Below are 24,758 nucleotides of genomic sequence, written 5' to 3'. Positions count from 1 at the left end.
CATCAGCCATGGCAGGCGGAAGAGCAGGGAGAGACGGGTGGGACCAGTTGTTTGCCCAGACTGCGTGCCCATTTCCAAGGAGGGGGGCAGAGAGGAAAGTGGTGGTTTGTGTTTAAAAATACGTCAGTCCCTAGGGCTCTCTGTGACTCATTCAACACCTTTCAGCAAGGCTGTCTCATTACTCCCTGGTTGTTTTCAGCCTCACAGTTTACTCTGGGATCTCAGCCTTCTGGGGCCATGGCTGCAGCAGAGGCTGTTACTGTATCTTTATCAATCAGGTGCTCTTTTGGTTTTAATTTGCCTTTCTTCCTTGCTTCAATTGCTTCTGTTTTGTGTTTTTTCCTCTTTGCCCTGTGACTTTTCAGTAGGTCGCCTGGTGTAGCAGCAGAAGATGGGAAGGGAAGGAAGGAGACGACCCAAAGGAAAGAAAAATTCAGCAACAGATGGACAGACACCTTGCTGCTTGTGAGCAAGCATGCAGCATCAGCAACATCCAATGTAGCTGAAGTTGCACCCAGAATGTTTGCACTTTTTAATAATTGGTTTGGGTTTGTTTTTAATTGCTTTTTAATGCCAATACTAACACTTTGGAGAGTGGTAGGAAGCAGGATCATGACTTTTGAAATTGGAACAGCTACTGATGACATAAAATTGAGTTCACTGGGACTCAAAGAGAATTTTATTTACTGTATATAAATATATATGTAAATTGTACAGTTGTTTTGTACAGGGGTTGGAGTCACTGTTCTGTTCCTCCCTTTGCTTTTGAAGGCTGTTAGGGCTAGAGGGACACTTTGCATTTAATGGATTACAGTAATGCATTCATTTCTGTTACCAAATCATCATCCAGTTGCAAAACTTAACACCTCCATGCAAAAAGGAGCAAGTGTATCGGCATGACTAGTGCTTGCAGATGTGTACAGAGTGCCAAATGCTTCTTGAGAGCAGCTGAACTCCTCTTTTTCTTACTGTAAAGCCCTGTGCAGCTCACAGGCAATTGGGCTTCTGAGAGAGCACAGACTTCACCTAAGAATTGGTGCACTGCAAAGCTGCTTAAAGTAGGGAGAGAGGAGGGTTGTATTAGGGACATACAAAAGTAGTTTCTGTGCTTGTTTGCAAGCAGGACAGAAATGAATTGCAAATGCATTACCGTTCAGGCTCAGAAGACATGCTTAGCAAAAACGTGCCACGCATTGGATCTAATGCTGTAGGAAGAATGTGGGAGCCATAGGCCTAGTATTGTCAGCAGAGTGAAGTCTTGCATCTTCCTCTCTGAGAAAATGTTTATCTGTATGTTGTACAGCAATAAAAATTTTGAGAAGCCTGCTAAAAGCAGCATCAGCCTGCCTGTTCTGCTTTGCTGAAGAGCAAAGAGCGTATTTTTCAGTGCAGAAAGACACAGTCATGCTGCTGTTCCCCAAGAGTCTGATTTACTTCTTGTGCCATTCTCACTGGTAAAGGACTGTCTGCAATGACTGTTCTTGTCTTTGGTGGTCACAAATCCCAAGCTCCTTTCCTACACAGTGGTGTGCCTGCCTGGCTTAGAGTATCCTCTTCACCCAATCCACTGTTATCAGTACCTCCTGTGTTATCACACTCCAGTGTCACATTACAGTAACAGTGAAGGCTTGGATTGAGCAGCCTGGTCTCTTGGATGCCGCGTGGGCTGTTTCAGCTACCAGTAGTTTATCAGAGCTGTTTCTTACTTAATCTCAGATACAATTGTAAAGTCAGCACTAGGGCAGGGGCACTCATATCAGCAATCCTAGGTTTGGGCAGAGTGTGATGGGGCACATGTAGGTTTGCTTTGTGCATTTCCTACCTCTGGCAGCACTTGCACATTCATAGGAAATGTTCTAAGCAGCCACCCACTTCAGACCTGGTGATCCTTGTGCCTCCCATCTCTGGATGAAGAACCTGTAGTTGGGCATGATGACATGCTGTGCTGATATGAGGTCATACCAACAGTTGCTTGTAACAGTGTTGTGTTACTGGAGAGACTTGGCTTGCCCCTTTAGGCTTTGTTGCTTTGGTAAAAGTTGTTGCAACACAGCATCTTCTCTGTGTGGCATGTCATCATGACAATAGTATGGGATAAACACATCACAGGAAGAGTGTCCTCATGCAGTAAGTTAGTGCCTTGTTGGCAAAATGGAAAGTTTAAAAAAAAAATTTCGTAAATAACTGTTTAAGAGTAGTAATAACTCTTCCTCTGGGAAGTAGATTGGAGTTTAATTAGAGTATTTGGCATGGCTGAAAACACCTCTGGTAATCTCTGATACACATCACACCACCATAATATAAAGAAATTGTCTCTAGCAATAGCAGATCTAGCTGCTGGATCTTCATGGCTTCTCACATACAATGTATGTGCTTTTTTGGCCTGCAAGCTCCCACCTCCTTGATTGCTCTTTTTAAATGCCCAGGGCATACCTTTTGTGTTGATATGTTTTGGTTTAGTGTATACTTACAAATGTCCCTGTCCCATTAGTGCTATTGTAGGAGTAAAGAGTGAATCCAACTGTATATAAAAAAAAATAAACAATTCATTTTTTTTTAACATGCTAGATTTAGGAGTTAAATGCTCTGGCTGCTTGTGGTATTTTGTTTTGTTAATGTACAGATGCATCCAGCAAAAGCAGCCGTTTCAATGCCTATAGGAGTTCTGTCAGCTAGCCACTGGGATTAGGCAACGCCCCACAAGATTGCAGGGGGAATTCAGAGCTGCTAAAAGTCACAGCATCCTTTCCTTCTGGAAATGTCAGTAAACCAGCCATCTGTCGCTCCTGCCTATCACACAAATCCTTCTGCAGACCTCCTTTCCCTCATCTTTGGATCCTTCCCGTGTAAAAGGCCTGCATTTACAAGTAGTTTGCAATTAAAACTGGGTCAGTTCTTCAAGGAAGCCAAACAAGGGATGGCTGTTGATGTTATCTTGGGTACTGGTGGGTATTCATATCGCTATACTAGAGCTGACTTTATGGATGGATTGTGGTCCAGGCATCATATTGCTTTCCCTTTTATGTTCATGAGAAAAGTCAGAGTCCCTGCATTGGGATGTGCTGGGTTTGTACAGGCAACACTTGTGCATTGGTATGTAAGACCCAACCAGCATGATTGCATAATGTCTGGATAGAGTTTGGGTTACTTGTTCTGGACTTGTGTGTTAGAAGATTGGGCAGACAGTATTGTCCTGATTTGTAAAGCCCATCGTGAGTTGTCCAAACTTCTGAAGAGAGCAGTTGCCTCGGCTTCCCTCTTCCCTTATCACTTTTATTGCCAGATAAATGGCCATTCCCCCTGGCTGCCAGGCCAAATATGTCATCACTTGGCAGTGGTAAGCATGTTCTCTCTGCCTTCCACCAGTAGCATCCTGCTGAAGCTGGGGCATGAAGGCTGTTAGTGTTGTGCTTGGAAGCAGACCCTGGGCATGTCTCTCCTCATCCTTCAAGTCCTCATAGGCCTCTCTAGGTCTGCTTTGAATGGTGTCTGAAAACAGGTGGGACAGAGAAGAGAACCAGAACTCCACAGCACAAGTTTCTTGCTCTACCTCCCAGAAGCAAAAATCTTTCCTTTTCTGCATGGATGTAGTGTGTTGGAGGGAACTGCATTACAGTGGGATTCATCTGTGTGAAGGCACTGTTTTACATGGCCTGAGTTTCTGTTGAACTTACTCTGCCTAGCGCGCTTCTGCCTATGGCATTGTTTGTTAGACTGAAAAGCATCTGTTTGATTTTGTTTTTTTAATAAAATAGATAACTTTTGCTCCAGTGTCTTGTGGTGGTTTCTTGTTGCATCTTGCTTTCCAGAACTACTGCCTTCCACATAATGTTCTTTTGCCTGTGTGGTACAATACAAGAAAGAAGGGGACTTCTGTGCTCCCAGAGTCAAGTGTCAGGCTCTGGTTGGGATCTGAGGTATTTGGATGTTTCTCTCCTGCCTGTAAGCCTCCACGTCGAATTGAAACATGCCCCAGAGTTCTTCTCTGTGGTTTGATGGTAGCTGCCTGAATCTGCCAAGGCTGCTTCAAAAGGCTATGAAGCTTCAGCAGGAGAGTGGTGCCTACAGAAGGTGAGACCTGCAGCCAGGTAGGATCTCATAGCACAGTCTCTCTAAGCTAGGGATAGAAGACAGGGACTACACCACATGTCTCCTCGTCCCTGCTTACCTTGGGAGCCTTCTTACTTTAGTTTTGCAAGTCGGGCTTCACTACAGAAGAGCCTGACATACTGTCTTCTAGGTGTTGTCCAAAGCCTTTTAATCCTCAGAGGTGACAAGTAGCAAGCTATGCTGGGAAGCTGCCGCTATTGTAAAATATACAATATACTATTTCCTAGGCTACAGGGGGTGCTGTTGATCAGAGATTGCAGCAGCAGGTCTATGAAAGATGAGGCCACACACCATTTCCATCAAGGAGATGTGAGCAGTTTCCTCATCACTGTCTATGTCATTTCACTTAATCACACGTAAATCTCTTGCAAATAATAAGGAGCCAACTCATTTGTTGCATATCAAAAGGGAGACACTTGCAGTCCCAAGGGGAGGTTTTTCTGCTTGTATAGTAGTCACAGCCTGACTTCTTTGTAGATGGAAGAGAGGAGCTCTGTGAAGACTGTTAGCTTTAGATGAAAACTCAATGATGAAAGGAGAAAATGCAGAGATGAGTGGCAGCCAGTGTGAATTTGTCAAGAGTAAAATGGCAAATCAAGCTAATTTCCTTTTATTACCAAGGTAACAGGTTTTGGGGCTAAGGGAGATGCCATAGTTATGTCTGGAGTTCTCCAAGACTTAATTGAAAATAGGAAAAAATACTAAAACTAAAAAGCACTTCTTTGGTTACACTTCCTGTTTCTGGGGTCAACATGATGTACTGCGAGATGCCTTTCTTTACCCCTTCCCTGGTGGTGCAGTCATTCTGTAAGCAAGTCAAAAGAACTACAAAGAGCTTGCTTCTGTCTCTGCTTCCAAGGGTGATATTGCCAGAAGACTTTTCCTCCTCCCCTGCCTCTTTCCACCTTATCTTTGACATAACTAACAAAATCCACATGCAGAATGCTGACCTTCTGACTTCCCAGCAGCCAGCCTTGCAAGCCATTTCAGGCAAAATAACTTGGTAACGCTCCAAAAGCTGATATTAAATTGGACAGCAGGATCTGCAGAAATGGTGCTCCTTAGTTCGGAAAACACCTTGAAAACAAAGTGGGCTAAAAATACATTGCCTCAGGAACTAGAAGTACAACAGCAAGTACATTCTATGCAGTGTTTGCCTGAGAACCTGATGCTGGCTTCTTTCAGAAGCAATGATGCTTCCTGCCATTCTGTATGCAAGGGTCTGCTTACTGATCTCAATGGCTGGTTTTGTTTTTCAAAAGCGCCTTGCCTGGGCACACCAGGAGGTGTCTAGCTTGCTTTCAGAAAACAACACAAGCTCTGTGCTACATGTTGCAGCAAGAACCTATATTCCCACCTCTCATAGAAGCATGAATAAAGATACGTTCTATCTTAAGTTCTTTCAGCGCACTGGGACTGGGCTCAGGGTTTTCTGGCTTTCAGCCCAGGTAGGGAAGTCCTGGCCTCACTGCTTAGCCAGCCGGCATCCCCTTGGGACAAGACAATGGTGGTGGGTGGCTCTCTGCTCCCTGCCTATGGTAGACCTACGTGTGCTGCAGGCAGAGGGGTGCATGTTGAGTGATGAGGGAGGGCAGCAGAATTTTGTGGCTCCCAGAGCTTGAGGTTGCCTCCTCACTGGTGCCAGCAGGAATGGCAGCCTCGGCTCTCCTGCATGCAACTCACAACTAGGTGGCCCTAGTTTGGAGCTCAGATTAGCTCCTCAGTGCAAGATCTGGGAGTCAAGTGCAGATGAGTTCAGCTCACCTTACTAAAACAGGCAAATTCAGTCCCAGTACAAAACAGATCGTTATTCATTGTCTTTTGGCAGGAACACAGGACTCAGGACTGTGTGTGACCGCCTTCCTCAGTTTGGTGAAATGAGTTCTTCCGTGGTGTCTCGGTGCTGTGCTCCAAAGCAATAAAAATTGCAGAGTTTGACTGCCCATTAACAGGACAGCTCTGGCTTTACACAGTACGAAGTATCATTGCTACCTCCCTCAGTCATGATTTTGGCTGGGACCACTCAAGTAAGCCCTGCTGACTTCAACATATCAGAAAAGAGTTGACACAGCATTTGGCTGAAGAGATGGAGCTATTTCTGAAGTGACTTGGATGTTCTTGCTATGAGCTGGCAGATTATAACAGGCAAATCTATGTGAAGGTGGCTGAAGTTGGATCTGTTCATGTGCAGCCTAATGCGAATGTGAACTGTTACATCTCTTGAGCTGAGTGTCTTAAGATTCAGATGTTTGCTGCAAGCTTTTTTAACCTGAAATGTAGTTGAATGCCAGACCTCTGTAAAATTAGTTAATCTAGAGTACTTAAACTGATTTAATTCAGAAAACTAGTGGGCAAGTTCTGTAAAGAGATCTTCCAAGGATAAAACAGTCCTAAGAACTGGTAGAAAAAGCTAAGGTCAAAATCCCAATAAGAAACTTATCCTACTGCAAGGGAAATGAAGTAGAGACCAATAAAGGGGATTGAAAGCTCTTTGACATCCTAAAGCATGAAAAGGAAAAATATGAAACCTGGGATTAGTGTTGGAGCGTTGTAGACCACACGTGAGATTCCAGGGAACTTTAGGATGGCATAGCAACGTCACCTAACTACAGACAAAGAAAAATCTAAGGAATTGTAGACCTAATGTCCTAATATCTCTCTGTGAAAACTTACAAGAGTGAGCTACGGACCAGTTATTCTTTAATCCCCTAGGTAGATCTATAAACCTGTAAAAAAAATGTCTGGAATGGATTTGTTGCTGTTTTGTTGAAGACAAATCACATCAAACTAATTTGATTCCATTCTTTGACAGGATAACTGGCTTCATGGCTAGGGGGGGTCAGCTCTAGATGTGATATGTCTTGACTTTGGTAAGGCTTCTGGCACTGTCCCAGAAGACATTCTTGTAAGTGAGCTGAGGAAACAGAACCTATTTAGACTCACAATACATTGAATTCAGTGTCAAAGTCAGACAGCTTTCTGCGGAAGTCTTTCCAAGTGGGTGTCCAGGGTCCAGGTCTACTGAGGATATTCATCAGCAGCTTTAGGAAATTGCTTTGCTATGAAATCTCCTGGTGACATCCAGCTGAGAGGAGCGGTGAGTACCAATGAAGGGTAAGACTAGAATGTTTGAGAAATTGCAAAGACAACAGGATGAGTTTCAGCAGAGAAGCATGTGATGACCTGCAGTGAAGCAGCTGGCATGAATGTGCAAACACAAAGTAAGACCCAGCAGGCAGCAATCCAGCAGAAACAATTGCTGAAAAGGTAGAAGAGGAGAAAGTGGAGAACTTGAAAGGGCTTTACCACATACAGAATGCTCTTACAGCAAGGAGAGTAATCAGGTGTTTTCCATGCCTTTGTGAATAAAACAAGAAGGAAAAAAACAGCAGGGCCAGAAAAAGCCCGCTTTTGGGTTTGCTGTTATTTTTCTACCCAAGATGCTACTGAAGAAAAGGCAATGGGTTGCTTTTGGTAGCTTTTTTAAGAGCTTATTGGACAGCCATGGTGTTGGTATACACATGCTCTGTACAGTCTGCCTTAGTGCCAAGGAGGTGCCATGGGGACTTTCTGAGAGCACTGTTGAAGTTTTTCTGTTGAGGTTTCTTTTTTTCTTATGTCTTTTCCATGCACCCAAGTTGTAGGCAAATAATCCTCACAAAATGAGACCACGGTTAGTGTAATTGCTTGCTTATATTCTGAGACAACAGAGACATATTCCTAGGAAGGAATTTATAACTTAACTTCTTACACCATCTAGTCTTACTTGGATGGTTTATTTCTTTAATTCATCTAGATTTGTTACCAGTTTCAAAGTGCTTCCTAGACCTATGTTATTTTTTATGCCATTCTTCAAAGCAGGCCAGTTTCTGAGTGCATGTCCAGCAGTGAGTTCCAGGTAGGTCACAATTTTTCCTTGAGCCACAGCTCCCACTCAGCTTGTCACATACGTGGCAATAGCAGTGATACCGTCTGGGATGTTGGTGAATGCTCACATTTAGGTGCAGTAGGAACATCAGATGAGTTCATCAACTTCACATCATGGCTGCAGGTTCCACGTCTAGCCAGAGATTACATTCTGCGGCCAAGTGTGGGGAAGGGCTGGGTTTCCCAGTTTGTCATGGAGAAGAACCAAGGATTTCTGCTGCTGGCGCCATGGGTAAGAGTGAGCGACTCCCTGACTGCCTGCGGGATGCCTTCTGGGCCTGGGTTGCTGATCTCTTTCCACCATCACATGCTGCTAGGCAAAGCGCAGAACCCCATGGGTGAAAGAAAGGCAGATGTGTATGTTTCTGGGCAGGTAAATCTACTCATGGTGTTAATTCAGGTATCTTAAACATCTCAAAAAAATCTTAAATTGTGGGAGGTTCTTAATCGCTTCCTCTTGAAGAGGCAAGCTGGAATCCCTGCCTTCTCTGCTGGGTGTCATGCAGTACTGGCACGTATAGTTCCATTATTAACAAGCTGGCTGCTGCTGTCACATGCACACAGATGGCAGTAGTTATTAAAGCATTTTTTTTCCATATAATACTCCAAAGGTTGTTCTTTGTGATGAGTACTTTTCAGCTTGTGGCTGGGGCTGGCAGGGCTCAGCAACTGCTGCTCCTATTCCTGCAGGCTGGCTCCTACACTAAGATCAGGGCTGCAACCACTTCCTGGCAAAATTAACCTAAAAAAAGCTTTTGTCTTTTTTTTTTTTTTTTAAAGCAGTTTCAGGTGAATGAAATGAGGAATGGCCTGCCACCAGCTAACACCAAAGTGCAACTGAGGATAGATTGAAAATACCTGGCTTTGAATGATGACATGTTCAAGCATGACCTGATCTCCTGAATACCCTCCTGTTACTATCTGTATCTGTCCTACTGTGCTATCAAAAGCTAGATGATGGTCGTTCCTCAAAAGTCTTGTTACCAACCTTTTACCTTTACAGGTATAGCACTACTGTCTGTCCCCTAAAATGTTTTCCCAAAGCAACGTGCTTATATTGATGGAGACATGCGGGCAGGCATGTCTCTACCTGGCACTGCAGCAGTGGGCCAGGGTAATTGAAACCTGAGGTGGCATCAATTGCATGCTGATGGGGGCTTCTCCTTGCAGATCCGGCTGAGGTGAGGTCATGTTGCTGCTTTGAGACGGAGGGTGGTGGTGGTGTCCTCTCACACCAGGAACAAACGGCCTACGTATCAGTCCAGCAGCCCCAGCCACGGAATCAGAGGAAATGTGCATCGCAGAATATTTTTGTATTTAATTTGTGCTCGTTCAGAAAAGCTTTGATTGCACCAACACCACAGTAATTGCTCTCTGTTTCTAATAAACACTTCATTCTCACTGTACCGTACTGCAGCCTATTCCTGATGCCTGCATGCTCCTGTCACTCAGTCCTGCAGGGCAGTGGCTTTTTTGTGGCTGGGCCAGTGTGCTTTGCTGAGCCCCTTGGGAGTGATGTGCAGCACTTCACCAAAGCCACCTTTCCTACATCGCAGGTGCCCTACTGGGGGGTCCTTCTACCCTGGCTCCCACCAGGGTTATGGGCTGCACCAGCTGTGAAAAAAGGCAGTCAGTGGTGATGGTGGGTGAGGAGGCAGCGTGATACAAGGGCACAATTCCTGACCAGATTGAGAGGGATGGGCGAGTGATGCCTCTTTGCAAAACTGATTTTTACCCAAAGGCTGATTTTTGACTGGCATCTATGTAGCGCAGCACCACCTGGATGGCAAAGCTTGTGGGGTGCTGGGGGTGCCTCTCCGTGGCACCAGAGCAGGAAAGCAGCCAGAGGTACTGCTGGGCTTCCACCATGTGTGGCCCTTTTACACTATTGTCCCCATGCCATGGCAGCTGCCAGGGACAAAGCAGCTCCTTTGATCACCTCTGCTTTCCCCTCCTGATGTCAGGGCATATTATTTACTGTCAACGACAGCAGTGAAGGTGGCTTGGCGAGCAGAGGGGATGGAGGGAAGAGAGATGCTGAAAGGTAAGCGTGTGCCTGCTGTTGCAGGCTGCCACAGGAAGCTGATGGGAGAACCAAAGCAGAAGGAGCAATGACAACATAAACACCATCTCCTCTCTGCCAGTCAGCCAGGGCAAGCGCTGTGGGGTCTTCTCAGCAGTACTGACCTGGAAGGATAGGAAGCAAACCAGCGAGAGCCAGTGTGACCGAGTCCAGGCACCTGCCCAAGGGAAAACAGAAGCAAACTGATAGCTAGACCTAAATAAAACATAAAAGCCTCAGCAAGAAAAAAAAACCAAACAAAACCATCTAAAATTCCCCAAAGGCACCAAACTTACTTTTTTTTTTAGCTTGCATTTTTTTAATGAAATAAAAAGTAAAAATAAAAGAAAGAAACACTCCACAGATGTTGTTGGCCTGGCGCAGATCACCCGCGTACATGGAGGGCATCAAGGTCCCCATGCAGCTGGTACTCACGGCAGCCAGTTCTCCCCCCACGCCCCCTCCTCGAGGTCAGCTGAAGAAGGAAGCAGATGAAAAGCACATGGCGGATACAGCACAAGCAACAGAACAGCAAGGCAGCTCCCCAGGCCAGGCTTTACCCAGCAGTGGATGAGCTGGCACAGGTAAAATAAGAGCTCAACAGACTTTATATGCCCAAATTAAAACCAGCAATGATAACAAAGCCCCCCTTGGGAGCTGCACTTTAAACCCCCACAGAAAGCATTTCAGGGAGCTTTTGTAATTTTACTTTCAGCTTCACATGTGTGCACTCTGGGGTCCCCAGCTGGCAAGCAGTGGTGGTGGTGGCTGGTGGTGGCAGCAGCTGCTCTCGGTGGCTCTTGGCATGGCCAGAAGGACCAAAAAAGCTTGGTGGAGCCTGGCCTCGGAGTTTCTTGCCTGTCTTTTTCAGGCCCTTTCCCAAAGGCATGATGAAGGGGTTTTAAGGAGGCAGTTCAGATGCTTGCTAGCTTCAAACCCAACGGCTTTCACCCACAGTGGGTTTCCAACAGCAACACTTCTGCTGCTCCTCTGAGAAGGTTCATTCTTCCCTGCCTTATGTGTATACGTATTTATATAGAGATATTGATATCTGATAAACATTTTGTATGAAAATAAATACTTCATCTGTGTGTTACAGACCACCATCACTCTCATCTAGTCACCTGCTATAATGTTATATCTCTTTTTTTTTTGTCCGTGACAACCTTGTTCCCATTACTTTTTTCCTAACCTGCGGCCACCTCTTCCCTGCCTCCTGGGGCAGCAGAAAGCACTGCAGCAGACAGAGCTGTACCTTTTGGCAACTCCTCTCTGACTCACAACTTCCTAAGGTTTGGCTCATTACAGGGAACTTCATGAAGATGTTTCCCTTTACAGCACCTGTTTCTTGATAGACGAAATTAACTTCATCTTGAAAACACTTTAAAAAAAAGGTTTTAACCACTTTTTTCCGCTTAACCACTGGGTTTTTCCACTTCCAAGGGCTCTCAATTAAGAAATATGTTTCTAGATAGCACTGTTTATATAGATATAGGTATGGTTTTTATTTGTTTTTATTAACCCAACATTTCAATTTGCAGCCATTAATATAATTCATAACATACTCTCATGGGGTTGGGGTTTTTTTTCCTTAAAAAGAAATCCACTTCAAATTAAAAGGACGCCTTTTTGTCTGTCTTGTGTTCCTAAAATGTACTCAAGATGCTACAAGAGTCCTGATGTGGGTGGCAGGATGTAAGCCCATAACTTTCAATGGCCAAAGACCATCAGCAAGATGCAGGCACTGTGAAAACGGGGGTAGCAAATGAGTGAAAGGGCAGCCAAGCCACAGATTGTGGTCAGATGGCGCTAGGAACATATGGATATGTTATCCAGGTTTACCTGAATTAATTTCTGCCTCCAAGCAGGAGGACCATGCAGCATATCCACCACCACCATGCCAAGGAGCCAGTACTGCTTTCTGTGGTCCCCCCTTGCTCCCCGCAAAGGGCTGGCTGTTCCTGGGTAGCCATTTATTTCTTTATCAGTTGTAAATTAACATAATCTTCTTTCCCTGCAATACCACAAGCTCAAAGTTAATTATACAAAGAGAAATGCCATAGTCAAAATATACATGATACCTATTATATTAGAAGGCTGGGGTTTGGGTTCCCCATCCCTCCTTTTTTTTGTCTTAGCCCAGGCAGGTGATTGAGATGCTACATGCTCCAGCCTTTTGTCACTGAATGTGTGTGTGTATCTGTGTGTCTGTGTTTGTATTAAAAATATATCAGTCTTGTGATGTTCTTAAAAAAGAAAGAAATGGAAGGTGGCAAGGGAGAAAATGAGTAATAGTGAAAAAGTTCTTTGACTGTGTCACAGTCTTTTGTGGCTTCAAAAAATACATATGTTCAATTCCAGCACTGACGGCAGCTTGAAGCTTTAGAGTAGATTTTAAACATTTTTTTCTGGTTTAGTAGTAAAAAAGAAAAAAAATATAACCAAGCAGCGTGCCCCACCCCCAAACTAAAAAGCAACAAGCAAAAGAAAGAAATAAAAAGGAAAAAAAAAAAAATTCCTGATCAGCCTTCTGCAATTCCTAACCAGTAAAAACAAGAAAACATCTCCTTACACTGGAGGGGTGCTTTAGAGGAAAGCAGACAAGCCCCTACGGGAGAGGTGGCCTTTGGAGATGACTGAAACTTCTTAATCTCATTAAATGGGGTCAGTGGCTGGGTTTATTGTTTTATTTCAACACTTGCCATTGTTGCTTTCTTTCCTTTTGTATCTTTTTGGGTGGGTTTTGTTTGTTTTTCACTCTGTGATGGTTTTGCCCTTGGCACCCAGCCATGGGACAGTCTGGGCAGCGACGGTCCCCAGCAAACAGCTGTCCCCTCTGGTGAAACCGTGCTTCCAGGACTGGTGTCCAGTGAGGTAATGGGGAAGGGGGTCCCCCCCACCGGCGGCACCTTCCGTTCACCGCCTAAAACCCCTTAATGTAGCAATAGGCCTCCAGGGTGGCGAAGAGGATGTACAGCAGCCAGAGGCTGACAAAGAGCAATGTCGTGGCCAGTTTGCACCCCCGGGGGCCACCCAGCTCCCCGCCGAGGTGGGGTCGCCGACGGTAGAGGAGGACGCTGATACAGATGAAGGCGAAGATGGTGAAGAGAGTGACAGAGAAGGCCAGGGTGCCTGCTGACACCTGAAACTCCTGCCCCTGTGATGCCCAGTAGATCGCTGCCACTGACCATGCCAGCCCGATGCCCAGGAAGACGTTGACGGCATTGCTGCCTGTGACATTGCTGATAGAGGCGTCGGCGTACACATCCTGGATGGCTGCAGCTTTGCTGGCAAACGTGTCTGGGGTTGGAAGAGAAGGAAAGGAGAAATCAATGGGGGTCTGACAGGAGAAATGGGCAAGCCTTTATGCCTACGGGATGAGGGAGGCTCAGGTGTGGCACTGGCCTGGTTGGGACATGGACCTTTCTTGATGCACATCCACTCTCCCTTATCCAAGGACCTCATGCTGCCACCAAGTGGGGTGCAGACCTTGCCTATAGACAGGGTGCTGTGGAGCCCCTTCCCAGCCTGAACCCCTTTTCCATAATGGAACTGCTTCCTCATGGGCAGGAGAGATACCAGAAGACCTTCCTCCCACCTCATGCCCTCCCTGCAGCCACCCCACCTGGTACTGAAGTGCCGAAGGCGACAAAGACAACAGCAGTCACTGAATCCTTGAGTCCAATGGTGCAGCCAAAGTGGGAGGCGAGGTCACCGATGACGGCCGTGAGCATGCCAATGATGAGGATAGACACAATGAAGCAGGCCCAGCCATTGCAGTACTCAGTGGGGGGCACGCAGGCAAACAGCACCTTCCAGAAGACTGTCAGGAAGTGCATCACATAGTCGAAGCAGGATGGTAGGTGCTCCTCACCGGATTCGTCCTCATCCTCATCACCCGCTGCAAACAACGCAGAAGGAAAAGTCCAGTGCTCTTGATGGGATGGGTCAAGAATACGAGGGTTACTGCAGTCTATGCTTGTCCCCCCAACCCAGGGTTCCAGGGATGCTACTCTCCTGGGACAAGGTGGTGTGCTGCTGGCCACAGCAGTGGGCTCAGGGCACACCAGGTCCCTCAGTGGCAGGGGTGAGGCTCAGGGAGAGGGGTGCCTCCTGGGAAACCCCAGAGCCTGCAGAGCTGGGAGTTGGCAGAGCAATGCAGAGGAGCAGGTCCATCCCCGTCCCCGTTTCCATCTACAGGTAGTCACAGAGTATGTAGTCAGCCTGTGAAGGTTACTGTTGAGGGGCAACATGAAGTCACATGGGCAAGCTATGTTTTGGTGGGGTAAACCAGCAGGAAGTGATACTAGTGGGAAACTGGAGTGACCTCTTGGTCATCCTGCAACAGAGCATGGGCCGTTCACTAGCAGTGCCCCAGCAAGAAATTCCTCATGTGTGTAGGGGTATTAGCAGCAGCACTGCAGCTCCTGTAAGGGGTTCCCTCCTTAGCCTGGTGGGCCAGATCAGCCCCCAGGCTGGAAGTACTGCTGGTCTTTGTGCAGATATAGGATGATGTAAATTAATCAGTAAAAAAGAGAAAGCATGTAGGGAGCACAGAGAAGATCGCATGAGAAGGGGAGAGATGGAGAAAGAGAGAGACAGGCCTGCTTGTTACAAGGATGGAAGCACTATTTCCACAGAAGCAGTTCCTCTTAATTGCTAGAAAGAAGAAAACTGAATACCAGCACCTCTTCTTTCACATCAGAAGAAGCCCTTGTGGCCAATGGTGACAGCGCCTGCTTAGCTGCTTGTCTGCGGCCTGCACTATGGCTGGGTGGAAACCAGCCCTTTGGAAAAGATGCCAAGCAATCAAGAAAAGGATCCAAAAGGCACTGAAGTGCCATTAAGGGCGGGGACATGGCATGCCTAAAATGACTGCTCCATGGCTGCCCGGCTCTGGAAGCAATGAGCTCTTTCAGGCTTTCTGGGCAACAGCTGGAAGGTGTCTGTGCCTTTCCCTCCACCAGCTGCTATCTCCTGGGGCCACATCTCCTGTCCACAAGCAGTAACACACCCTACTCCCAGAGACTCTACAGGCCATAGCAGACAGGACATCTTCCAGCAGCAGGAGCTACCTGAACAGGACAGCACTGGGCACACCAGGTGCCAGCAGCCTGGCTATTATAGGAGTTTGCTGCTTGTTTATCAGACCACTGAAGCAGCAGGAGCACAACCAGCAGAAGTAAAGTCTTTGAAAACTGGCATCCTGGATAGCTCCACAACACAAGATGTATCTTCTGGGCTCCCACCTAATGCATCTGCAAAAGTCCAGTACATATGGAGTAGAGGAACTCTTTGTACTGGCTTTGCTGATGACCATCACACATGCAAGAGCTGAGCATGACTGAATAGGCAGATGCTGTCTCTTGAGCCCAGACAGATCTCATTCCAGGCTGCATGAACTTTGTGGATGTTGGTGTGGGTCTTCTGACATCCCCCTCACCTGCACTGACGGTAATGGCCTCCATAAACTGGTCCCTCCAGGAATGTGTCCCTACAACCAAAGCCAGGTTTGTCTTCTTAATCAGCTTGTCCACGGTGCTCTGTTATGGGAATAAAGATGCACAGCATTTAAACCGGCTGCTATCAGGCAAGGCTGATCTTGCAGGGCACTGTGGTCTCATTGACCCTTCCCAAACTGCTGAGGTGCCACAAGGACTCTCCTATCAGTCAGATGAAGCCATGATAGCAGTTGGACCCACCTTCTCCCTGGACAGGCTGACTCAAACATCACCAGGGCCTGCTTCTTTGACACCCCTTACTCCAGAGGAGACTCTTTCTTCCCTCACCCATGCCTCACCAGAGACAGCTTTGCTCCTGCTGGCTTCTGCTACAAGCAGGCCTTTTTGTCTTCCTCCCTTCACCTCTGCCTACCAGCAGATACATCCCCTGCCACTTTTTTCCCCATACTTTACTGCATTTCATATGCCTTTTCATCTTCTAGCAGCCCTTTCCCCACAGATGCGGCCACTCTCAGCTTCCTCAGTTCCTCTTTCCATGGGTACTCTTCAATGCCACACAGTATTCCCCTTCTGGAGGACACCTGGGACAACTACTGACCTTGAACTCATAGGACTCCTCAATGATAACTTCTAGTTTGGGATGCTCGCCAAGTATTGGTTTGCCCAGCTCTGCAATCCTCTTGGCTTCCTCTTCTTCAACCGTCAGCTTCCTCTCAGCCACCTCTGTAAAAGCAAGGTCAACACCAAGCTGCAGACATCAGCCCTGGAGCATTGAGGCACTGCAGGGGCTTCTCTGCAGGGCCTGAGCATGGGCTTCTGTAGCCCCTTCACAGCTTGCTAAGCTCACGCAGCAATCTGGGGGACAGTGGTGGAGTGTTGGACCACAGAAATAAAGGACCAAGATTTCTGAATATCAATTAGTCACCAAGAACATACACAATATGGTTTTAATCTATTAAAATAAAACCCCAAACAACAACAACAATGTTTCTTCAGCCAGCAATGGCGCTGTTGGATGACATACATCCTCCCATCATCCCTGCAGCAGCTACATCTTTGGGGAGACTGAGGTACCAATTCATTCTGCCACTTGGCACAAGTGTCCTTTAAGACAGCTTTAATGCCCTGGCATGTTTCCTGGTTTGAATTAACAAGAGATAGGATCTATTTATTCCCCTTTTACTGGAAAAAATCACTGTTGACACTCTGTGCCACTCAATGCTTGAGCTAATGCTCAGAGACACACAGTCACAACCACACATGCACACACGTATGTGTTCCTAGCATTTGGAAAAATGAACAGGAAGAAGTCAGAAACCAAGTGGGGTTTTTTCATATTTAGTTTCTGCTAGAGGAAACTAAACCAGGACCCAAGGTCAGCAGATGCACCATGAGGCAGGAGAGGTGCCCTGTGGGACTTCCCAGGAGGTGAAGCATGCCAAGATGACCTTGTGTCAGGCTCACCTTGCTGATGCCCCAGCAAACCCAGCTAGGTACCTGGGAAGGTTCTGGTTGTGTGAATGGGAAGGAGCATCCCAACCAACAGTAAAGGTACCCTAGCACTGTCCCTGGCCCTGAACTCAGGTCTTCTCTCCCATCCACACATTCAAGTGCAGGCATGTGCTGATGGGCTCTCTGATAAGACTTGACATCTCAAGAAAGAAGGTGGATTTCCCCTGGCTTTCCTATGTCTGACAGTTCTGACAGTTTCCTATGTTCTGACAGTTTCCTATGTCTGACACCCAGTTCTGCAGAGCTGGAGCTCTGCAGAACCTGGGTGGGTATCACAAACGCAGAACACCTTGTTCTGGCTGAGAAGTGGGCCAGATGTTACCCAAGGTTTCCTGTAGCTTTTACAAACACCCCATGTAATTCCTCCGGTATGATTAATCCCATGTAGGCTCCAGCATATCTCATACTCTACACCAAAAATCACACAGAAATTATAAAGTCCCAGTGAAATCTAGTTCTAAACTCTGCCTTCTCTTCACCAATCTACCTTGACTGATTGCAAAGACAGTAAGCCTTGCAAAACCTGCAGACTTAATAAAATATATAATAACTCCTGTGGCAGGTGACATTATAACCCATCACAGAAGCAGAAATAACTACATCCATCATCTGAAATCAATGATGTATATTAAAGTCATCACTGCTCAGCTCAAACAGTGTACTCTGGATTTGAGAATCTCCAGAAGTTTACAAATACAGGGGAGCACAAGAGTAGGTAAAAGGTGCACAATGCAGGATGCCAGGAGACCGAGGAGCAACTACAGGCAAAGGCCAAACAAGCACAGAGGGGACGAGGCAGCTGAGCTAGAGAAGTGCAGAAACAGGAGTGAACATGGACAAAAAGTTATGCTATATGCTACATTTGGAAGTATGAGGGGACAATAATCAAGAACAAGATTCAGGTTACTTATATTCACTTAAACGGGGAGTTTACTAAGAGAGAGATCTAGAAAGTCCAGTCTCTGCCTCTGTCTCCACCTCTACCTGGAAGTGTATGAAGATGACAAGGTATATTCATCATTGAAAATACAGTACTCACATGACAGTTGCCATACAGTTCTCTCCTGTCTGAACTCCACCATAACCTCCTCAGGGGAAGAAGCACCTTCATCTCTGCAAAGCCCAGCTTGGCAGACAAGCCGAGCACATGCTGACATGTGCTGACAGTACTGAGCTGAGCAAAAGCACAGTCGCCATCCCAGCAGGGCTGCAAAGCCCAGACCTGGGGACAGTCTGGCTTACTACAACCTTTGCTGAGAAGTAAACTGTATCAGAATGACTGAGGGACGCAGCTGGCAGCACAGTCCCTTGGGCTCTCGCCCACTGGCTGCAGTTGCACAGCATGGAATGCAAATATCTGGAACCAGCGGAGCTGCCCTGAAAACGAGGAATATTCGGCAGAACTCCCTCAGCTTAACATCTGCAGGAGAAACAATGCAACAAACCTGTCTCCACTTTTAACTGATTTGACAAAAGCCTTTGGCATGGTAGGACAACATGGAGCCTCATGCAAATATTAGCTATCTAGGCAATGCCGAGCTGCAGGCACGTCTCTAAGCACACACAGTGCAGAAAGCCTTCTCCTCTCTGTAGGAAGCATTATCCAACACAGCTTTTTTCCAGAACATTGGTGTCTTGCTCATGCTGGTTTATATATCCATGCCAGACAAGTCAGTGTGTGACCTGAAACCCTCCCCTGAGGAGGATGACCTCCTTCATCTCTTCTGACTGTGACCAAGGCTGTCAGGCAGGCTGCATGGGAATTCCTGTGTCTGTGGTCAGTGGCAGGACCTTCAGCTGCTGGCAGGTGGCTTTGTTGCCTCTGCAAGACACTTGTAGCTTACTCGATGATTTGATGAGAATAGCAATCATTTGCCCGGCAGCTCTCAGAAGAGAGTAAATCAAGGGACATGCTCACGTCCAGGAGCTGACAGAGAGCTCTGCTGGCCCCAGTGCTGGCTGCAACATGAGCATGGGGCTGGATACTTCACCAGAGGGAAGATACTGGTGCTTAGCACAGCACTGAAGGGCTGGGGGATTTGTGCTGCATTCAGAGGGCACCTTGTCAGCAGAAGTGCCACCAGAGGCACCTTCAAGGCCAAGATAGGCCAGTTATGGTGAAGGAACAAGATGACCAGTGACAAAGACCTGCAGCTTTCTGACAGCATGTCCACCAAGACATGAATAATGGAGGCCCTGCTGTCACCACGCAGCTCCTCTGTGGTGAATACCGTGAACTGGGGCAGTGAAGGAGCCACATCAAGGACGTCCTATGGGGCAGCTGATTGAATACCACTTCTAGTCTAAGTCTTACAATGTCAGCTGCAGGAGAACAGGCACAGACAGCATCTCCAAATGGGTACCTCACAGAAATGTTGATAGAGGATGCTTGCAGATAATGAAAAAAGGAGGTAATTCCTTCACGCCTCATTAAAAAGCAACCACACTTGTGAATGTGGAACAGAAAAGCAAAGCACAGAAATCTAGCAGACTTCAAAGGTGCATCTGAAAACATCAGACCTGCTATCGTATTTTTACTGAGCTTCTATCCTAATACAGGAGACAAACAGAGTTTGAGTCACACGTCAGCATTGTGCTGGATCTTCCCCAATGCGCTCATGCAAGTGATCCACAGGTGCCACACACCAGGCTGCTGATTGTCCTATGAAGTTAGAGCAGTGCTGTTTGTAGTAGGAAGGGCAAGCTTAAGAGTCCAGTTGACATGTCTCTTTCCCCATTCTATATTCACCATGCAGTTCAGGGGAGAGTCAGGCATCTCCAAAGAGCAAAACAAAGCACCTACATGAATCTGCCACTTCACCCCACCTATCATTTAGGACACTTAAACATGCTGTATCATGAATCAGTGCCAACCCCTGCAAAACACCAGACCTTAACCTGAAACTGCCCCAGGCCTGCTGAGTCTATTTGTTCCCATGGGATGCTGAGGACTGAGTTGAGTCCTGTGTGTACAGATCCAATAGCCAAGAGCGAATACACACTTGCAAAATTCCAATGGCAGAGCACGTTCCTGATACTCCTGCCTTTCAGAGAAGCACTTCAGACAGCAGCATGGGGCACCAGTCTGCCTTCAGAACTGCAGGAGGCCACTGTCTCTGCAGCAAGCACGGGGCATGCTTCTACACAGGCTACGTTAGCCACAGGCTTCCATGTCCTGAGGGACTGAGTGTAGGGATGAGATCTTGGGAGGGGCTCCTCCAAGAAGGAAGGACAAGGCATTGCTGAGGTGCATCACACATAACCCTGGTGCATCAGCCTGCAAAGGGCTGTGATAAATAAAACACAAGGGGCTGGGGGAAGAGACAGACTTTTAAATTGGAAGGTCAAGTTTGTCAAGGTGAATACCACCAAGCTGCAGCTTAATTATTAACTAGCTTGATTTCTGTTTGTATCAGCATCAGTACCTACTTTTCTATGCGAATTGCACCCTGGACTCCCTGCTGTCAACCCCAATTAAGCCTGATAAGGTCTGGCTATGCCAGCAACGAACAAGAGCTTGGCAGGACCTCATGGGTTGCTTCCACTTCCTCCCTGGGAAGGTGGGGAGAGAGGAGCCCCCTAAACCCTGCCTGCTCTGGTGTGTAGGTGTGTGCCATCATCAACTGCTAGCAACCTATCTAGGCTACAGAATCACAGAATCACCAGGTTGGAAAAGACCCACAGGATCATCGAGTCCAACCATTTCTGTCAACCACTAAACCATGCCCCTCAGCACCTCATCCACCCGTCTTTTAAACACCTCCAGGGATGGTGACTCAACCACCTCCCTGGGCAGCCTGTTCCAGTGCCCAATGACCCTTTCCTTGAAAAATATTTTTCTGATGTCCAGCCTGAACCTCCCTTGGTGCAGCTTGAGGCCATTACCTCTTGTCCTGTCACCTGTCACTTGGGAGAAGAGGCCAGCTCCCTCCTCTCCACAACCTCCTTTCAGGTAGTTGTAGACAGCAATAAGGTCTCCCCTCAGCCTTCTCTTCTCCAGGCTAAACAACCCCAGCTCTCTCAGCCACTCCTCACAAGGCCTGTTCTCCAGCCCCCTCACCAACTTTGTCGTTCTTCTCTGGACTTGCTCCAGAGCCTCAACATCCTTCTTGTGGTGAGGGGCCCAGAAGCATGCACAGCCCGCTAAGATTAAGCAAGCTGGGGCTGCTGCACCGCACCATGTGTTGCTCTTGGAAGTTAGGTACCCCAGGAGTGCTGGCTAGCTCAACCATCTTCAGACTAGGGGGACCAAATGGGAACTGGACATTGCCTGTGGTTCTCTGGACACATCATACAGCCCATTTCCATGGGGTAATCAGGCTACTGCACCCTCTAAGCTGAAACAGGCAATGGGAAGGCCCTGTAACACCATTAGAGAGGTAGCTACCCATCATCTAGGCAATGCAGCAAGACTACAAAATACCAGTTTGTATTCTGTCACTTGCTGAATAAATTGGATTAAAAGCAGCAATGTATTTATGAAAGATTGCTAAGAAGACCATTTCACACCCCTCAAGCTATCTCGTCTCCATCCATTTCTAGAGTGGGCATGTATCTGCATGAAGGTCACCCCTTCTGGGGACTGTGCTGCTAAGAAGAAATTAAAGCGACAATTAAAACGGGATATATTTTGTTGCAGCTCAATAAAACACAATCCTGGCTAAACAAAGTAAACAATAAGCATGAATGAGTTTCTCTCTCCAGAGCACTGTCAAGCCATCAGTCACAACTGGGGAAGACCGCTGGCTAAAAGACACTCTGGCTTTGAGGTTAGCATATCGATATGCCCTTTACTGAAACACATGCACACACAGAAGCACCGGCTGCTTTCTAAAAAGGGAGGAATCTGCTTACTTAGCCCTGAAAGCTATTTTTGAGGCGTGATACATCCATATACATGCCCCAGTGTCCTTAATGCTAACTGGGAAATGCTGCACTTTCATGAGAGTAAGGCTAAGGCACAGGGCTGGGAATTGCACATTATTCCACTGCTGGCTCTGCCCTGAGATTGCTGTTGACATGACTGTCCCTGCCAGGCCAATCAGCTCGTGCCTTCTGCTTTCCAGTCTCCCCCACTGCAAAGTGGACCCCATGAGTTTTAATACATAAAGAAACATATTTAGTAATATTTTCTTTGAACTGGGTGAATATGCAGAAATGAGGGTAGAGAAGCATCTACTATTTAGATAACTCCTCATCCCTTTACAGATCTGAACCTCCTGAGCCCCAAAACTTGCAGGCCAAGGCCCTGCTCAGGCTTACAGTAACTTTTTCAAAGGCTGGAAAGACCACCACAGCAGCCCATCTATTGCCTGCAATAGCTGAGACAATGGGAGTAGCTATTCTCTTTGGTATCACATATTACCTGTATGAAGAGTATACTGAAAGATCATTGCCAGTGCCAAAACAAAAGGTTATGCAACAAAGAAGTTGAAAAAAAAGTCCATGTTTGACTCTCAAAGACACTCCACAGCCACCTTACACAGTTCTGGTCCTCTGCAGCTGCCACAGCTGGCACTGGACACCTGGCCAAGCAAGGCTTTCAAAAGCTTTGGACAGCCTTGCAAGTCCAGCTAGGAGAGCCCGTTTGGAGGAAACATGCTGAGTTGAATCTGTGCCAAAGGCTCTCCCCTGTCCAGTTACTTTTCCTTGCGTAAAATTCACAGCCCTGTTTTCCCAGAGAGGGCTCTGCAAGGTTGGGGGGTGGGGGGAAGCAGGGAAGGCAGAACCTGCATCTTCCATTTATCCCCAGGTAAAGTCTGCTGGGATGAGATGCGTTTTCACTTGGGCTCATCCACTGTGGCAGCCCAGGGCTTCTGCAAAGAGACAGAGCCACTGCAGTGAGTGGGGACCATGCCACTGCTGGCCCCTCATGGATTTCTGAAGATGCGGGGTGCCCCAGGGCTGCAGAGGAGAGCCAGGGCACCCAGTGGTCTCAGGGAGACAGCCGGAGGGAACGGGGCTCTGCCTGGGAAAATCTGTTCGAGCTGCTCTGGGACGGAGGGGATGAGGAGTGGGACCAACAGATTCCACTGAAATGTTCAATAATGTAGGGTTTTTTACAAAGATTGCTGCGCCTCCATGTAACCTAAATCTAACATGACACGGACTAAACGCGAACGTCACTTCTCTCCCTGCTGATTAGCCATGATTGCCGCTGAGTGACATTCCAGCACGTGTCTCTGCGGTGAGCAGGGCTCTACTCTCCAACCAGCCACTATCTTGAAGCACATGCACGGGATGAGCACTGTGAGCTCAAACCATGGGCCAAGCATGCCCTGTGTGCATGGAGGGCACCCTGGCACAGCTCGGCAAGGGGGACACACCAGGGAACCCCCCCCGAGACAGAGAAGTGGCTTTACTGTATTAACTGGAAAGCAGTTTTCCATAGCAGGTGATCAAGTTCTCCAACAATGGCTGCCAAAAGCAGTCGAGCTGGATCACAACAGAGGTAGGAAAGTTATGTCATTTTAATAGAAATTATTTGGTTCCCGGGGTTTCTGATCAAATTAGGCAGCTACTGAATTAAAGCAATGAAATTACAGGGAAAGAAGCTGTGCTCAACTTATTTCTAGTCCTTCTGGACCTGAAGAAGTAACAAAGGAAAGTGTCCAAACTGCTCCAAGGAGTTTTCCATAAACACCCTAAGCTGATATCTGGGGAGCTGGGGACTTCTGCCTGCCACTAGCAATTTCCTAATTAGCCCAACATCCAATGGGTTCAGGCCATCCCCTGCACAGCAGATTGGGCATCCTCTGAAAAGCAGTACGGACTGAAGCTTGTGCGGCAGATGCTGCTCCTTTGATTTGCAGAACAGCTCAGACGTAATGAACACTCACACAAACACAGAGTTTTCAACTCTGCTTGCAAAACTGTCAGACTTGAGCTCCTCTCTGTACCCTGCATGTCTGTCCTTACCCTTTGACAAATGTTTCTTTAGTGCAAATTCAACTATAATCGTATCTGGAATTGGAGAAATAAGAAAAATACAGGAGAGGCACATTGCATCATAGTGAGATCAAGAGAGACTGATGTAACAGGGATCTCAGGCAAGGACTGTGGGGGGGTGAGGCTCAGTATTAATACACATAAAATCTTGCCATGGGGAGAGGAGATGAAGAGTGCAGAGCCAGAGCTGAGGGTGCAAGGTAAATGATACTGATGCTTATTACACCCTAGTAGTACTGCTCTGGTGCTGGGTGCATCCCTGGGATCCTCCAGGATGAAAGTGAAGAGCACCCAGGTGCATGCACTGAGTGGTGATGCATGGCTTGATCCTGCATGGGAAGGGGTCACCTGTGCAGACCTGCACCCTCTCTCACCCTAGACAACATTACATCATGCCCCATGCAGAAAAGCTCCGTGCTCCCAGTGCACCAGCACAAGCCAAGCACAAGAGCTGCCTGAAGAGAGGGTTGAGTCACAGCACCAGGCCAGAGATGCATGTTGTCCTTTGCAACCTTGGCTGGATCATTTCCCAAAACCCTGGGAAAAACCTGGAATACTGAGAAGGATCTTAGACGTCAATCACTGTCATGCTCTTAATGCATTGCTCTGAACTAGTTCTGGCTGGATGTGAACGCCATGAGGTGGGGTTGTCTACAACACAGCAAACACAAACATTCTGGGGGCTGACTAAAGGGGATGAGAAGAGAGACAGAGTAGGCAGAGGAAAGGAGAAAAAG

At 47.2% G+C, this 24,758-nt stretch overlaps 2 protein-coding genes and 1 long non-coding RNA gene across 10 annotated transcripts in view; 2 read left to right on the top strand and 1 right to left on the bottom strand.

Annotated features, from left to right (window-relative positions):
- SMOC1 (SPARC related modular calcium binding 1) overlaps window positions 1–1,993 on the top strand; it is a 137,124-nt gene extending 135,131 nt beyond the window's left edge. For 5 of the 7 annotated variants that reach the window (XM_069858287.1, XM_069858288.1, XM_069858285.1 and 2 more), the window contains one exon: window positions 366–1,993. In XM_069858287.1, coding sequence (XP_069714388.1) covers window positions 366–382 — 17 coding nt within the window. In that variant the 3' untranslated portion in view covers window positions 383–1,993. The remainder of the gene's footprint in view (window positions 1–365) is intronic. The other 2 variants (XM_069858289.1, XM_069858286.1) reach the window with 1 other exon arrangement.
- A 5,281-nt stretch (window positions 1,994–7,274) lies between these two features.
- Window positions 7,275–10,278, top strand: LOC138720667 (uncharacterized). Its single transcript, XR_011337454.1, has 3 exons — window positions 7,275–8,269; window positions 8,818–9,040; window positions 9,208–10,278. It is a non-coding gene; the product is annotated as an uncharacterized lncRNA (long non-coding RNA).
- Window positions 10,279–12,819: 2,541 nt separating this feature from the next.
- The window catches only part of SLC8A3 (solute carrier family 8 member A3), a 275,261-nt gene continuing 263,322 nt past the window's right edge, over window positions 12,820–24,758 (bottom strand). For both annotated transcript variants that reach the window (XM_069858226.1, XM_069858227.1), the window contains 4 exons: window positions 16,160–16,284; window positions 15,543–15,642; window positions 13,725–14,000; window positions 12,820–13,399 (listed from right to left, as the gene is read on the bottom strand). In XM_069858226.1, coding sequence (XP_069714327.1) covers window positions 13,023–13,399; window positions 13,725–14,000; window positions 15,543–15,642; window positions 16,160–16,284 — 878 coding nt within the window. In that variant the 3' untranslated portion in view covers window positions 12,820–13,022. The remainder of the gene's footprint in view (window positions 13,400–13,724; window positions 14,001–15,542; window positions 15,643–16,159; window positions 16,285–24,758) is intronic.

This window comes from Phaenicophaeus curvirostris, chromosome 5 (genome assembly GCF_032191515.1).
Source record: "Phaenicophaeus curvirostris isolate KB17595 chromosome 5, BPBGC_Pcur_1.0, whole genome shotgun sequence".
Lineage (NCBI taxonomy): Eukaryota > Metazoa > Chordata > Aves > Cuculiformes > Cuculidae > Phaenicophaeus > Phaenicophaeus curvirostris.
Note: the sequence above shows the minus strand (reverse complement) of the source record. Positions and strands in the feature narration are given on the sequence as shown.